Consider the following 15,805-nt stretch of genomic DNA (forward strand, 5'->3'; position numbering starts at 1 on the left):
AATGGACTTGTTATGTGTGCATTATTAATGCAATAGTGTTGGCCTACTTTCTCAAACTGATCTCCACTGGTACATTCTTAAAAGGGGTTATTTGATGCTATACCAGGAAATTGGTATAGGAATGTCCTCTGAGATCTGTATTTCAAAGAGCAGTGCCCTATGTCTAAAAAGACAGCAAAAATCACCTTGAACTAGAGAAAGCTATTAAGTCAGGCTATTCAAAATTACATTTATATTAACTACCTGTTGAAAAGTGTATGTAAGGCTTCTAAAATTTTCTCTTAAACAGTTTATCTCCATTACAAAAAATAGCAAGGGGATGCCATTCAGCAGTCATGCTGCATATATCTATGTCCTTAAGTGTGACTAATGGGGCCCTTTGGACTGTGACCTCTATTCTGAGGAATCATTTCCATCTATTTTCTTGTATTAGTCAGGTTCATTGTCCCATCATTTTGACAACTGTCTCTGAAGCATTTTTGTAAGCTGGTATACTATTTACTTAGCATATTTAGAGTCTGCTTTTTAGCTTGTGGCACGATTCTAAAGGGAGTATGAGTATGTTAGCATAGCTTCAAATTCAAAGCCACTTGCTATTTGCCTGGGGTAGAGGTAGAAAGAAAGAATGCTGTCAGGAAAAAGAAAAGAAAAAGAGTCACAACCCCCACTACATATGCAGACTTTTCCTGCACATATTCTTGGAAGTGTGACCAGAATTATTAACACTTTCAAATATCTGACTCCACTTGAGTATTTCAAGAATGACTCCTATGGAAGCATATGTATGAAAACATGCTGAAATGAATCAGCCACATAAACTTTACTAGGTCAATGCCATGAGCAGCGCGCACACGCGCGCACACACACACACACACCCTCCATTCCATTAAGATATTTTCAAGTATTTATGGAAATAATTCCAAAGGCATTGTGCGGGAACAAGCCTATGGATTTCACAGCAAGAAGTTACACATCATGGTATAAGCATCTGTCAAGAGTTTAAATAAGCATATACATATCAGTAATTTAATTATAATAATTTACTTATAATGTATTTGGATTTTTTAAGCCTTTGAAAAAGTATCTTTATTATTGAATCTTAAAAAGTTAAATACTGTAACTACAGTATTAAAGTGAATATCCTTTCGAAAATCAGTATCAGCAACTGGATGCCCAGATATATGACTGAGCAAATAAGATCTGAATAAAAATGCTCCATTTCCAGGATTAATATCAGGACCAGGGCAGGGCCATGGGTGGCTCTATCCAAATCTAGACCTTTGTGTGCCACAACTCAGGGTCCCCAAGGACAGTAGCCTGAAACAAGAGACTCAAGTACAGCAAGCAGAAAGTACCATTTTGCTGAGCAGGCAAAGGCAGGAGGTCAAGCTTCCAATATTTATACCAAGCCTGAAAGACACACTGCCTGCCAATTGCAGAACTCAATGTTGCATAACATTATTTCTTTCTGTGTCTCAAATGGGGAATAAGGCCTGAGTGCACACAGCCCCAAGTAGCTCACTAAGTTATGTTCCTGGGTCCAGCCTCAATACGTACGGGTTCCTGCTTCCAGCTCGAGAATCCCTGACATTAAGATACAATGCATTTTTCATTTAAACGGTTAGCCAGAAAATATTTTACCATTAAGAAGAAAGTTTGTAAGGCAAGAGGAAGGTCGACTATTTACATCTACAGGTGATATTCTGTATGCTCCAGTGCAATAATGCAGTTCTGAGGAAAAGGGGAGGAAAGATTTTAGTTGCAGGACAAAAACAGCAAACTGATTTCATAACATATGCAAGTGAATGAAATAATGATTGCAAATCAATTAGCAATGTAATTCAGTTAGTACCAGCTGAATTGAAATGATATGAATGTGCACACACAAAATGTAAACAAAAATCTAGGGCATCGTATGTTCACAAGTATACATAGCCTCCAAATGTTTATGCTGTCAATTTGTGCGTTCTCCAACAACACTTGGCGATTACGTGTACTATCTGACAATGTTCAAAATTCCCTATTTATTCTTGCCTTTATGTAAACGTGCACATTTTCCATTCAATATGCTTTAACCACAACTTATATATGTATGTTAAGTGTTTCTAAGAGATTCTCAGGCTCTCACAGGAGAAACTCTTAAATACAATGAAGAGTTCACATATTACAGAAAGAGTTTATAATAATGGAAAAAAGCAACTAGACTACCATATATGAAACGAATGAATGCTGCAAAAGTCTCTTGACTGTCTGCTATGCATGTTCAGCAAACACTGGCAAGCTGAAGGAAAAGAAGAAATAGCATTACATAGCATTATGCAGCAACATAGGGGCAAAGAAAACACCTACCAACGCTGTTTGTTCTCGGTGTACACCATTTTAAAGTTACGGTTTCTTTAAATGTGCCCTCTTTGCTACTGCTGCCCATATGATTATCACCTGCAACATCAATAGAGATAAATATATGTAAATCATTGGTGACACATAAAAAATAAAAGATCAATATCCAGCAGAAGCCCAGCAGAGAAGGAAAGGGAGAGTCCATCTACCTCCCACCCAGTGGTGCCTGGAGTAAGAGACCAGGTGGGTGCTGGGGTTCCTTCTGCTGTTGCCTGCCTGCCTTTTCTTCCCATGTGGGGCTGCAGCCTCAGGTTAACATCTGCAGGAAGTGTGGGCAGGATTGGGACCAGCCCCTGAGTGACTCAGCTGTTCCTTGGGTCACCTGTTCAGTTTTTGGCTTTATAGGAAGGCTCCTTGTGGCGGCTTCCTTTGGGAGGGCTACTTCGGGAGAGAATGAGGGCGAGGGCTAGGGGGCTTCTGGTTAATTACATTTTTTAAGCTGTTTTAGACTTGGGTTGAAGTTGCCAACCCAACTTCGGGTTCGTCTTTTGTTTGGGTTCGTCTGGAGATGGGGGGACAGGGGGCGCCTTCGTTGACTATGGGGCAGCTATCCCGGTGGTGGTGGGGAATAGAAGAAGTAACATTGGCAGGTCAGCGGGCTGTTCCAGGGGAAGGGTAGTCAGAAATTTAATAGCTGTCTCCCCTTCCGGCTGTTCTGCCAGCTCTCTGACCTCGGGGAGCACTGCCAACAACTCACATAGCCTTTCCCTGCTCCTCTGTAATGCCAGGTCGGTCCAAAATAAATCTGAACTCATCCATGATTTGATCATGGATGAAGGGGCCGACCTGGTATGTATTACCGAGACTTGGTTGGGGGAGGCTAGTGGTCCAGTTTGGTCCCAGCTTCTCCCTCCAGGACATTCTGTAGATGAGCAGATAAGGGGACGTGGGCGGGGAGGTGGGGAGGCTGTGGTCTATAAGGATAACATCTCCCTTACCAGGGTCCCTGTCAGGGTATCGGACCACATTGAATGTGTGTACTTGAGTTTGGGGACCAGGGATAGATTGGGACTTCTGTTGGTGTACCGATCGCCCTGCTGCCCAGCGGAATCCCTTACTGAGCTCACGGACTTGGTTGCAGAACTAGCGTTGGAGTCTCCCAGACTCTTGGTGCTGGGGGACTTCAATGTTCATTTCGGGACCAATCTGTCCGGGGTAGCTCAGGAGTTCATAGCGGCCATGACAACTATGGGCCTATCCCAAGTGGTCTCTGGACCGACGCATACTGCAGGTCACACGCTTGATTTGCTGTTTTACTTTGATCAGGGTGGTGTTCTGTGGGTGGGGACTCCTGTGATTTCCCCATTGTCATGGACGGACCACCATCTGGTTAAGGCTGGACTTACAACCACTTCCCACCTCTGCAGGGGCGAGGAGCCCATTATAATGGTCCGCCCGAAGAGGTTATTAGATCCACTAAAATTCCAAGAAGCCTTGGAGGGATTTAATGCTGGCTTTGCTGGTGATCCTGTTGATGCCCTGATTGAGAATTGGAACAACTTGCTCACCAGGGCAGTAGACACGATTGCTACCAAGGGTCCCCTCCGACCCGCTTCAAATTTGGCCCCTTGGTATATGGAAGATCTACGGGGGCTGAAGCAGCAAGGCAGGCAACTGGAGCGCAAGTGGAGGAAGACTTGACTTGAATCTGACAGACTGCGACATAGAGCACATCGAAAGATCTATGCTCAGGCAATATGTGCGGCAAAGAGGTGGTTCTTTTCTGTCCATATTGCCTCTGTGAATTCACATCCAGCGGAGTTGTTCAGGGGATTTGTATCTGCCTCCCCCTTGAACCAGAATTTGGAGTCATCAGTTACCCGCTGTGATGTGTTTAAAGAGCTTTTCGCAGATAAAATCTCTCGGATTCGGGCCGACCTAGATGGAAACTCCAATTAATTTGATGTCTGAGCTGGAGGTGCCCAACGACTCCCCTTATGTGGTTTGACTGGATCGGTTTCAGTTTGTGACTCCTGAGGATGTGGACAAGCTGCTTGGAATGGTGAGGCCTACCACTTGTTCTCTTGACCCTTGTCCTACATGGCTTGTTCGATCTAGCAGGGAGGTTGTTGTAAACAGCCTGGTGGAAATCATAAATGCTTCTCTGAGGGAGGGCAAGATACCTCCTTGTCTTAAGGAGGCAATCATTAGACCTCTTCTAAAGAAGCCTGCATTAGATCTCTCAGAGCTGAGCAATTATAGGCCTGTTTCCAACCTCCCATGGCTGGGCAGGGTAATTGAGAGGGTGGTGGCCTCTCAGCTCCAGACCATCTTGGAGGAAACTGATTATCTAGACCCATTTCAAACTGGTTTTCAGGCAGGCTATGGGGTGGAGACTGCTTTGGTCGGCCTGATGGATGATCTCCAATTGGCAATTGACAGAGGAAGTGTGACTCTGTTGATCCTTTTGGATCTCTCGGCGGCTTTCGATACTATTGACCATAATATCCTTCTGGAACGTCTGAGGGGGTTGTGGGTGGGAGGCACTGTTTTACAGTGGTTCCGCTCCTACCTCTTGGATAGATTCCAGATGGTGTTGATTGGAGACTGTTGCTCTTCAAAATCTGAGCTTAAGTATGGTATCCTCAAGGCTCCATACTTTCTCCAATTATTTTTAACATCTACATGAAACCGCTGGGAGAGATCATCAGGGGATTTGGAGCTGGGTGTTATCAGTACACTGATGACACCAAGATCTACTTCTCCATGTCAACTTCTTGAGGAGCTGGCATATCCTCCCTAAATGCCTGTCTGGAAGCAGTAATGGGCTGGATGAGGGAGAATAAACTGAAGCTGAATCCAGATAAGACAGAGGTACTTATTGTGCGGGGTCAGAGACAATTTTGATCTGCCTGTTCTAGATGAGGTCACACTTCCCCAAAAGGAACAGGTTCGCAGTCTGGGAGTACTTCTGGATTCACACCTCTCCCTGGTTTCTCAGGTTGAGGCGGTGGCCAGGGGTGCTTTCTATCAGCTTCGGCTGATACGCCAGCTGCGCCCGCTTCTCGAGATCAATGACCTCAAAAGAGTGGTACATCTGTTGTTGACCTCCAGACTTGACTTTTGTAATGCGCTCTACATGGGATGCCTTTGTACATAGTCCGGAAACTTCAGTTGGTTCAGAATGCGGCAGCCAGGCTGGTCTCTGGGTCATCTCGGAGAGACCATGTTACTCCTTTACTGATGGAGTTACACTGGCTGCCAATAGGTTTCCGGACAAAATACAAAGTGCTAGTTATAACTTATAAAGCCCTAAACGGCTTAGGCCCTGAGTATCTAAGAGAGCATCTTCTTCATTATGAGCCCCACCGCCCATTGAGGTCATCTGAGGAGGTCCATCTCCAGTTACCGCCAGCTCATTTGGTGGCTACACAGACGGGCCTTTTCGGTCGCTGCCCTGAGATTGCGGAATGCGCTCCCTGTTGAGATACTATCCTCCCCATCTCTGGCAATTTTCAAAAAATACCTGAAAACCCATCCTTTCACCCAAGCTTTCTCAGCTTCCTATATTTGGGGGGTTTTAATATCTATTTTATTTTAAAATTTAAAAACCCGATTTTGGAATTTTAACCACTGTAATTGTTTAATTGTTGTTTTAATATGTTTTTAAATTGTTAATTGTTATATTGTTTTTAAATTGGTTTTAGCTCTTTACTGTTTTAGTGGTTTGTTTTAATTGTAAACTGCCCTGAGCCATTTTGGAAGGGAGGTATACATATACAAATCCAATCCAATCCAATCATAAATTTTTACACACACACACACACACACACACACACACACACACACACACACACACACTATTACAGACAACTACAATGTCTGTCAACTGGAAAAAGTTGTTAAGTATGAATTTCTATGACAAGTGCAGCTTTAATAAATTCTTTCCAACAAGGTCAAGACAATACCCTGCCTTCTTTATACTATATCCCGACTTGAGGAGTTTGCTCTCAGTTCTCAGATGTTTTGACCATTCTATCTTGCTGTAAGTAGTTCCCCTAAGCATCATCCCTCTCATCTTTAACATTCCTTTACATGCTACATATCTTCTATACCTGTAATTATGAAGATGCACAACAGCATGCTTAATGTTACCCCTTGCTGTTTCCTTTCCCCCTCTTTCACTGTTGTCTTTCACTCCTGAATTGACAAAGGCATCTATCCAAGAAGCCTCTCACCCTGTTGCAAAAACGAAACAGTTCTGTTGGAAAGATAACCTTACTGCCCTACACTGACTTGTAAGCAGTGTTATTTCTAATGGATATCTCTCTCAATTCTGATGTGTTACTGGAAGCATTCTTAATCAGTTAGATCATTCAGATTCAAGCCTAACTACAGGTTACTCACCTGTAACGTTGGTTCTTCTAGTGGTCATCTGTACTTCTACACAAATGGGCTATGCGCCTGCACAGAAACCACATTAGAATCTAAGAAGCTCGATTTCTCCTGCTTTTGGCGGTAACCCCGCCCCCAGCTGCTATATACGGCTATACCACTCCTCATCCTCTCAGTTACAGAGTCAAGCTTCAGCGACCCAAGCAGGGAGGATGGGAGGGCATGTAGAAGTACAGATGAACACTAGAAGAACCAAAATTACAGGTGAGTAACCTGTAGTTCTTCGATGTGGTCTCTGTCTTCTACACAAATGGGCACATAACAAGCAAGCACCCAAGGAGGAGGGGAAACAAAGGTAATGGGGGGGGGGAGAAAAATCTTTATTTCAGGATAAGCATATTAACCGAAAATGGACTGCAGGACACTCCTGCCAAATACAGCATCATTACAAGCTCTAACATCAATAGCATAAAGCTGCAAAAACGAATGTGGTGAAGCCCAAGTAGCTGCCTGACAAATAGCATCCAACGGGACCGCCTGATCAAAGGCCACAGAGGCCTCAACAGACCGAACAGAGTGGGCCTTTACAGTAGAAGGCAACTGCTTATGTGCCAAATGGTAACACAACTCAATAGGGGAGACTATCCACCTGGACATGGACTGGGCCGATACCTGAAGTCCCTTTCGAGGCCCATCATACAGAATAAACAAGGAGGGACACTTTCTCCATTCAGCAGATCTCCACACGTAAAAGCATAGAGCCCTATGCACATCCAAACAGTGTAACCACCTCTCCGCATCTGATGAAGGATTTGGAAAGAACACAGATAAAGTGAGTGGGGACGAACGGTGAAACATGGACACCACTTTAGGCAGGAACTTGACATCTGTCCTGAGGACAACCTTGTCCTTATGGAACTGCAAGTACGTTTGGTCAGCCTGCAGGTCCCCCAACTCACTAACCCTCCTGGCGGAGGTAACTGACCTTCCAAGTCAATAGATGAGGGTCAATAGAAGCCAGAGGCTCAAAGGGTGGCCTGAGAAGACCAGCCAGAACTACAGACAGATCCCAGGCCGGGGCCATAAGAGGCTCACCTGAAAACAAGTGTGTCAGACCCTTCAGGAAACTTTTAACCATCGGCTCTTTGAATCAAGAGGCCCAGTCCAAGGGAGAATGTGCCACAATGGCAGCCAAATATACCTTAATGGAAGCAAGCTTCAACCCAGACTCCTTAAGAGACAGAAGATAATTACAAATGTCTTGAACAGACGAATTGTCCACATCAAACCCCTGCAGGTCAGCAAAAGACCTGAACCATGTCCACTTGTGGTCACAGGACTTCCATGTGGACGGCTTCCTAGCCGCTACCAATACCTCTTGTAGCCTCAAGGGGAAGTTGGGAGGACCCACCATGCAGTCAAGTGGAGGGACCCAATGTCTCGGTGTAACACCCGTCCCTGTTCCTGCGATAACAGGTCTGTCTGAATAGGGAGCTCCCTCCTGGCATGCGCACCGCCAGCTCTTTCTAGTTTAACCCTTACAGACAACGACAGGGGCAGGGGTGGCAGGGAGGAACTCTGCCACCCCAAGAACGTTTTTGGCAACTCCAGCACCGGAGGGGGAAGAGTGGCGGGGGGGGGGGTTATGTACTACCGCCCCCCCCTTAAAGAAACACTCCCCCCAGTGCTGGACCATGCTTCTGTGGTTCCGTGCACATCCCTAGAGTCACATAGGCTGTATAGAGTTTTAGGTCCTCCGAGGGGGAGACCGGCTTTGAATCCGAGTGGATATCGAGGGGCAACGATCCCAGGGAGACATCCTCAGAACCTGAGGAGCTGTCCTTACTGTCTGATGTGGGTTGCAAAGGAACAGCCAACTCCTGGGTCGCAGGGGCCGATCCCGGGAGGGGCTAGGCTCCGAGACCGGAACCAACTTACAGTGCTCTGTCGACGTGGATAAAGTTAGTGCTTCATCCTCCTCTCGATCCTGAGGGGGACAATGTGGAGAACGGGAACGTGGACGGCCCGCCGAGTGCGAAGGAGTGGCCCTCTCTGGCCAGCCTGCATAGTCCAACATGCCGTCTGATTGGCAATGGTCATACGAGTCGGAGTCTGAGCGCCAAGAGTTATACGCATGCTCAGCATCCACCAAAGGGGAGAGATAGCAGAGGTAGCCGATTGGTCTGCCGATACTGAGGCAGCCATTCCGAAGGACCGTTTAAGTTGCAAGGCTTCCGAAGAAAGGAGAGCCAAATCTCACAGGGCTGCGTGCAAGCGAGAGGCCCTATTATGACGAGCCTGCTTAGTAAACTTCTGGCAATGCAAGCAGGTCTCGACTATGTGGGATCCCCCTAAGCACAGGAGGCACTCCGAGTGTATGTCTGGCGAGGGGAGCTTCGCTCCACAAGTTGTGCACTTTTTGAAGCTTTGTGTCTGGCATGCATGCCGAAGGCTGGCCAGCCAACACACTCCGTTTCAGCCGGAGGAGAGCTTAAAAAGAAGACCGAGGAAAAGAAATGCAATGCAAAGAAAAATACCACTGCACGAACTGAAAATAAAAAAGAAAGAAAGGAGAAAAACAACCAGGATAGGCCTAATCCAACAGATTGTTGAGCTGAAAAACTCACAATGCTCGCTGAAGCGCAGACAAAGAAAGACTGAGGGGATGAGGAGTGGCGCAGCTGTATATAATGGCTGGGGGCAGGGTTACCTCCAAAAGCAGGAGAAATTGAACTTGTTAAGTTCCGATGTGGTCTCTGCGCAGGCAGATAGTCCATTTGTGTAGAAGACAGAGACCACGTCGAAGAAGATACATTACTGAAATACTGTGGAAGGAATCCCTGTTCCCTCTAACTCTTTAGCCTGATTCAGACACTATACTGTACGAGTATACAGGTGTCTATTCACTCGTACATGTGTTTGTGTGAATGACTGTGCCTGTGTTAATTTTAAAGGTGAACCTGGATACAGGTCCTTCAAAGGTGTGGTAGATAGGAAGTGTACGTTTGTACCTGCATTCAACATAATGTGAACGACTGTACCTGTGTACACTGTACACTTGTACTACTGCCTTGATATTAAGGAAGTAGTACAAATAGGGGTAGCACTTACAAACTGCTGTGAATACAAATTCAATAAGTGCTATGTGAAACAGAACACTTAGAGGCGTTTTAAATACATAAAATAAGATAGGAACATACAAAGACATAATTACAGGCACATGAATTGTGCCAAACTAAATCCAAGTGAAGATGAAAGAGACAAAATTGTTTCTGTTTCACTTTATTGTGTTTACACTATGATATTAAGGCAGACAGGCACCCAAGACTTGAACTTATGAAATAGGAATAGTTATACTTGTTTGTGTTATTTGATCTGTATGATATAAACTACATCAAATGTTTTATAGGATAGAACTAATGCTTTCCTACATCCTGGATGCTCTGCTAGCCTCTAACACAGAACAATGTTACCTATATGACATTAGGTTAAACTTAACTTGGGCTGGATGTCCCCCTATATGAGTTTAATATAACTGGTATCATTTAGCCCCTTGAACTAGCATGACGGAAGAATGTGACAAAGTGAACATAATGCTATAGCAGGCACCAATAATCTGGATAAAAGCCACTGCTGTTTGATGTTTCCTTTTTATTACATTAGTCCATCTTTAACGTTCTTTTATATGTATTAACAATGGCTTGGAATCAGAGTCATTGGGCTCCCATCTCTCCTTCCCACTGTAGCTCCTTGCAGTAGGGGGAATCCCTGGCATAATGTGAGATGCAGTGCAGGAAGATAGTAGCTGGAGAAACTGGCAGAAATCTGAGCCCACAAGAACTTTTTGAGCCAGTTATTCTGAGAAAGTTTTAATATGCACATAAAATTACTTTGCAAAAATATATATATACTTTATATGTGTGTGGGGGGAGAGAGAGAGAGAGTGATTCATTCCACAAATATATAGTTGTGGAACTATGATGAGTTATCTTCCTGTTACATCTCTAATGCAACAATTCTGTATTGTTTGCCCTACTCACCACTTTTTAAAAAGTCTACATGTGCTTCCTTGTGATGAAGCAGTTCCACATCATAATTGGCAGAGGTATTGGCATGCTGTTCTTCCTTTTAAAGAAAAGTATATAATAAAAATATATAAATATATAATCTTTAAAAATAAATTTAGAGGGTTTTAAAAACTGATCCATGGATAATTCTACATTTTGCCTTTCAATAAAATGCCAAAAGGGAAAAACATACTCCCCAAAAGGGGAAAAAAACAAGAGCAGACAACATAAATAGGTTGGAATGCTAAGAACTTGCTTATTCACTGACCTACTTAAAGATGCAGTAGCTTATACTCATGTGCAGCACCATCATATAATGAAAGAAGTCCCACTGTGTCTAATAGGGCCTACTCCAGGTAAGTGTATGTATGCTGGCAATTTCTAGCCAACTATAAAGTTACATTTAAAAATGATGGTGAATGAACCTGTGCAAAAGCAAATGCCAAATCCAATATGTGAATTCATTCTAGATCTGCCCTCATTTCTGTACATAAAATGTAACAGGGACACACACAATACAAGAACAGAACTAGCACCCACTTTCATCCAGAGACAAGTTCCATCCAATAGGAACGTTCGTTCATTTCCTAAGCAATAAACAGTGATTATGATTATAACAACACCAGAAGCCAATGTAGCCATTTTCCATTTTATGTGAATTTCTTCTTTTACTTCAGGTTAACAAGAGAAACCACACACAATCTTATCTGTCTTCCACAGCTGAAGACTAGCAGCTACTGTGGTTCAAACTGCATGCATAAGGATAAAAGCAAAAGGAAACAGCATCTTTAAATAGCTGAGGCAGACTAGCAGACATCATGTATGGCAGATTAGCAAAAATTCACCTTAGGACTTTGTTTTGAATGAGTAATATACACAGGGAATCCAACATATATACTATTACTAGAAAGAACAAAAGGCAAGAAGAAAGAGCATACCAGCAGCACACAGGTCAGTAAGTTGCAAACAAGGTATCTGCAAACCTAAAAAGTTGTATGCAATGGTCCGTAAAAAGTTTCATTAAAATGGCCAAAGCACATCTATAACAAAAGGATTTAACTGCCACTTTAGCTTAAACAACCCAGGCAGTTCAATTAATATATAGCACAGAGCACTGGCTATTAGTGATAACATTTTTCCTTTTGTGCATTCTTTCCTTCTTTCTTTTTAGAGATAATGAAAATGCTCTTATTTCATACTAGTGCCCAATCGCAGAACAGAAGCTTAAGGCTAATTAGAACCTTTGGTTTCTCTGATGGCCACCACAGTGAGAAAGAAGACCAATAATAAAGGGGAAAACCCATTAAGTATTAGTAGGGAGAATGTCACGCTTCCTTCTACAGTGAAAAAGCCACATTTAATATGTCTCATCAAAATTGCTTTCCCTTTCCTGCTCTTCTTGTTGAAATAGCACTAAATCACTTGGAAAAATAAATTTCATTTTTTACTCCCATTGTTTTCTATTTGTTACAAACACCTTTATGTTGGGAGGGCATGGAAATGACACAGAGGAATGAAAGGCTCACTATGCCACTAAAATGCACAAGGGGGCAGAAATTTCTAATACATGTATATAAAAACAAAAGAATCACAGACAAAGTAATTTAAATAAACTAGGCTAGATTTACACAAAATAAGAAAAAACAAACAATACTTTCATAATTGAATGATTTGTTGAAAAGCCATTATGGCTGCTTTTTCTGTGATCCTTTTTTTCTCCTTCATAAAATTTACTAACCTGGTCACAGACATTGAATGTGGGCTAATAAAAACAGAAAAAAATATGATATGGAGAGAAAAAAAACAATGTAAAATTCCATTAAAATAAATATTAAAACTATTGAACAAATTTGAAAGAAACAGTACAGCTAGTTCAGCTACAAAACTGTTGGCACAATCTTACCTTCATAGGGATGTTAGTAATAGTCGTTGAAGCCAGATCAAAATGTTGCTGTACTAAAACATTCAGTCTGGTAGCCAGAGGCCGTCCAGCCCGAACACTATGTACTTCACTGGTTAAGACAGAAGAGAGCTTTAAAAAAAAAGAGAGGGGGACAAATACACAGCCAGTATACTCAGCAATGGCACGTTATAGTATAAAAGCATATAAACAGCAAGATGATCTAGAATAGTTCTGAAGGTTCTGAATTAAGCTAGCGACTACTTTTTTAGATCTATATTATGCACACACATAAGCCCTTTAAAATTGGACTGGGTTTCTTTTGTGCAATATTATCTCTGTATCCACTCTCATTTCCAGGACTCGGACACACAAACCCACCCACCCATCCTCATTCAGGGCTCTCGCTCTCGGGGTGTACCAATGTGTCACCAGACTCTTTAGCAATGAAGGGTCTCTAGTAGGTAGCATGACAGCATGCAATTAAATCCAGTGATCTGGGATTCTCTAAAATCCATCTTTATTACCAAAGTCTTTCCCCGTTAACAGTGAATCTACCTCTCACGTATGAGGCATAAATGCTTAGATGACACTAAGATAACATCTTAAGAGACAATTTGCCAAAGTAAGGCTATGCAGTAACAGCATTACCTCTTTTTTTAGACGATCTGACACAAGGCTTTCCTCCCCAGAAGGATAGGTATGAATTAAGACCAGTTCACATTTTTGAATCTGCATAAGACTAAAGAAAGCAAACAGTCCTGTTACAAATCCAATAATGTAACATCAATTGCCTAATCCCTACTTTCCAGGGAAACTTCAACTGATTTCTGGAGCATAAAGCATGATTGAAACAGTGAGCTTTTCAATTTCTTGATATACTGTAAGGGTCAGGCTTCCATTTGTTATAGCACAATTAATAGTTGAAACGTTAAGATTCCAAACTTTGAAACTAAAAGTTCAGACTGTGGCACTGAAGATAGAATAATCTGACATCTGTGGACTACAAAGGTTTATAGAAATCCCAGGAAATAACAAATCATGATAATGGCCCAGTCCATTTTTCTTGTCTAAACCAAGACCCACCAAAAGTGGCTCAAATTACACTCAAGGAATGTGAAACACGATTTAAAATTATGACCTTCTTCAAGCACCTCTGTTGCTTCTGATGTAGTCCCTTCCCTCTACTGTCAAGAGGGTGTGGCATTATGACCTTAACGTTCAGAACAGATTCCAAACCTGATACAGTTTTTTAACAGAGAAGGTTAACCCCCACATATTAAATAGTATATTTTGGGCTTTTCTTGTCCCACTACTTTCAGATATATTTCATACAGGCACTGATAAACACCAGGTGCCAGCTTTTCATGGTGCTTGGAAATCGAATCATCGAATCTAATCCCCCACCTCTGCTAACCATGCAAATAGGAGCAAGGAAGCAATCTGGGATGGACACCAATTGTGGCATTGGTCACTTGTTGGCCTTCACACTGAGCTCTCATGAGAACTTAAGGAATTTCCCTGTAGTGCTAGGTGCAGGATTTCCAACAACCCTGGTGACCAGACCAGGGAAGATGAGGAGAGTGGCAGCAGGTTGGAGGGCTTGGACTTGGAGCTAACAAGTCAGCCCTGAGAAAGAGCCGCTCAGTGGCATTTCATTGACTAAACTACACATTTCATTAAAGTGTATTAAACACTGGTTTTAACAACTCTGGAGCCAAAAATAAATTCTGAAACAAAAATGGAGTGTTCTTCAGCCACTTTTACCTTGAAGAAAAACAGACACAAAAGCAGTTTCACCTTCTACTAGTAAAATGAATCTTTGTTACCAAAATGTTTAAAGGTTGGTTTTAACACAGTAAAGTTTACTTGCTAACAGTGCACACCGTTTTTGAGAAGTGTGAAGAATGGTCATGTGTCTTTTCCCCATGTGCTGAGAGACCGCAGCTGCTAGTAGCTTCCCATCATGTGTATGTGCAACTAAAAAATACTAGTATTTTTTAGCCCGTTAAAATAACGAGCGCTAGAACCTCTTTTCTTATTTTTGGTTTCCTGTAAATTACATAGGCAACCAAGGGAGCACTTAATTTTACCTCTGGTCTGTAAACAGACAGATCGATCTGCTGAACAACTTGTTAAATTCTTACTTTCTGATGAAAATGTTTTAAATTTTAACTCCGTAGCCAAATTTTGTTATATTGCTTTTAAGATGTATAATGAGAACCTATAGAGTTTTCTATAAATTGTTCTGCTGTTTGCATGCATGGATTGTTTGGTCTAGGACCGTAAATAAAACTTGACTTGACTTTTTGGTTTCCTTTTTTCCTTCTCCCTCTCTCTCGCCCTCCTTTCCTTCCTCTCCCCCCCCCACTTTCATTCCTTCCTTTTCTCTCCCTCTTCCTCTCTTTCTTTTCCTTCCTTCCTTCTATCTCCCTCTCCCTCTCCCTCTTTTCTGTTTTCTTTCTCTTTTCGAGAGTGCTGCCATCGCTGTGGGCGGCCAGGCGGAGAGTTCTGCCGCAAAGAGTGCCGCCGCCGCGGGCGGGCGGGCGGCCGGGCCCGAGAGTCCCGCCAGCACCGCGGGCGGCTGGGTGGCTGGGCCGAGAGTGCCACCGTCGCTGTGGGCGGCCGGGCGGAGAGTTCCACTGCCTCTGTCGCCAAGAGTTCTCCCTGGTTCCTGCTTGTTCTCCGTTATCCCGGTTCCCGCTTGCTCTCCCTCGCCGCTGCCGCCTCTGCCCACCCAAGTTCCCACTTGTTCTCCTTCCCCACTTCTTCTTCTTTTGACCTGGGAGACAACATGGCCGCCGTGTCTCTGCGGCCGTATCTTTCTCGGGCGCTCTGAGCATGCGCTCCGCGCATGCCCAGAACGCCCGAGAAAGACACAGGAGCAGAGACACGGGCGCACACTTTAGCTCTTTATTATAGAGGATAGTGATGAAAAGGGAACCAACTCCACCAAACCCATCCTCATCGCTTTCCTGTCCCACTATCAAATGGTCTCAGCTGATTCAGTTTCAGCCATGCAAATATAAGGGCTAACACTCAGTTTCCTTTTGTCTGGAACAGGAGTACTTACTCTGGGCTAAGGCTGCAGCTACTACTGTTC

At 43.3% G+C, this 15,805-nt stretch overlaps 1 protein-coding gene across 6 annotated transcripts in view; it reads right to left on the reverse strand.

The window, feature by feature from the left end:
• Positions 1 to 15,805, reverse strand: part of INTS13 (integrator complex subunit 13) — a 57,701-nt gene that overhangs the window by 25,064 nt on the left and 16,832 nt on the right. For 5 of the 6 annotated variants that reach the window (XM_053253180.1, XM_053253179.1, XM_053253178.1 and 2 more), the window contains 6 exons: positions 13,354 to 13,444; positions 12,706 to 12,834; positions 12,541 to 12,564; positions 10,776 to 10,860; positions 2,350 to 2,439; positions 1,642 to 1,731 (listed from right to left, as the gene is read on the reverse strand). In XM_053253180.1, coding sequence (XP_053109155.1) covers positions 1,642 to 1,731; positions 2,350 to 2,439; positions 10,776 to 10,860; positions 12,541 to 12,564; positions 12,706 to 12,834; positions 13,354 to 13,444 — 509 coding nt within the window. The remainder of the gene's footprint in view (positions 1 to 1,641; positions 1,732 to 2,349; positions 2,440 to 10,775; positions 10,861 to 12,540; positions 12,565 to 12,705; positions 12,835 to 13,353; positions 13,445 to 15,805) is intronic. The other variant, XM_053253181.1, reaches the window with a different exon arrangement.

This window comes from Hemicordylus capensis, chromosome 5 (genome assembly GCF_027244095.1).
Source record: "Hemicordylus capensis ecotype Gifberg chromosome 5, rHemCap1.1.pri, whole genome shotgun sequence".
Lineage (NCBI taxonomy): Eukaryota > Metazoa > Chordata > Lepidosauria > Squamata > Cordylidae > Hemicordylus > Hemicordylus capensis.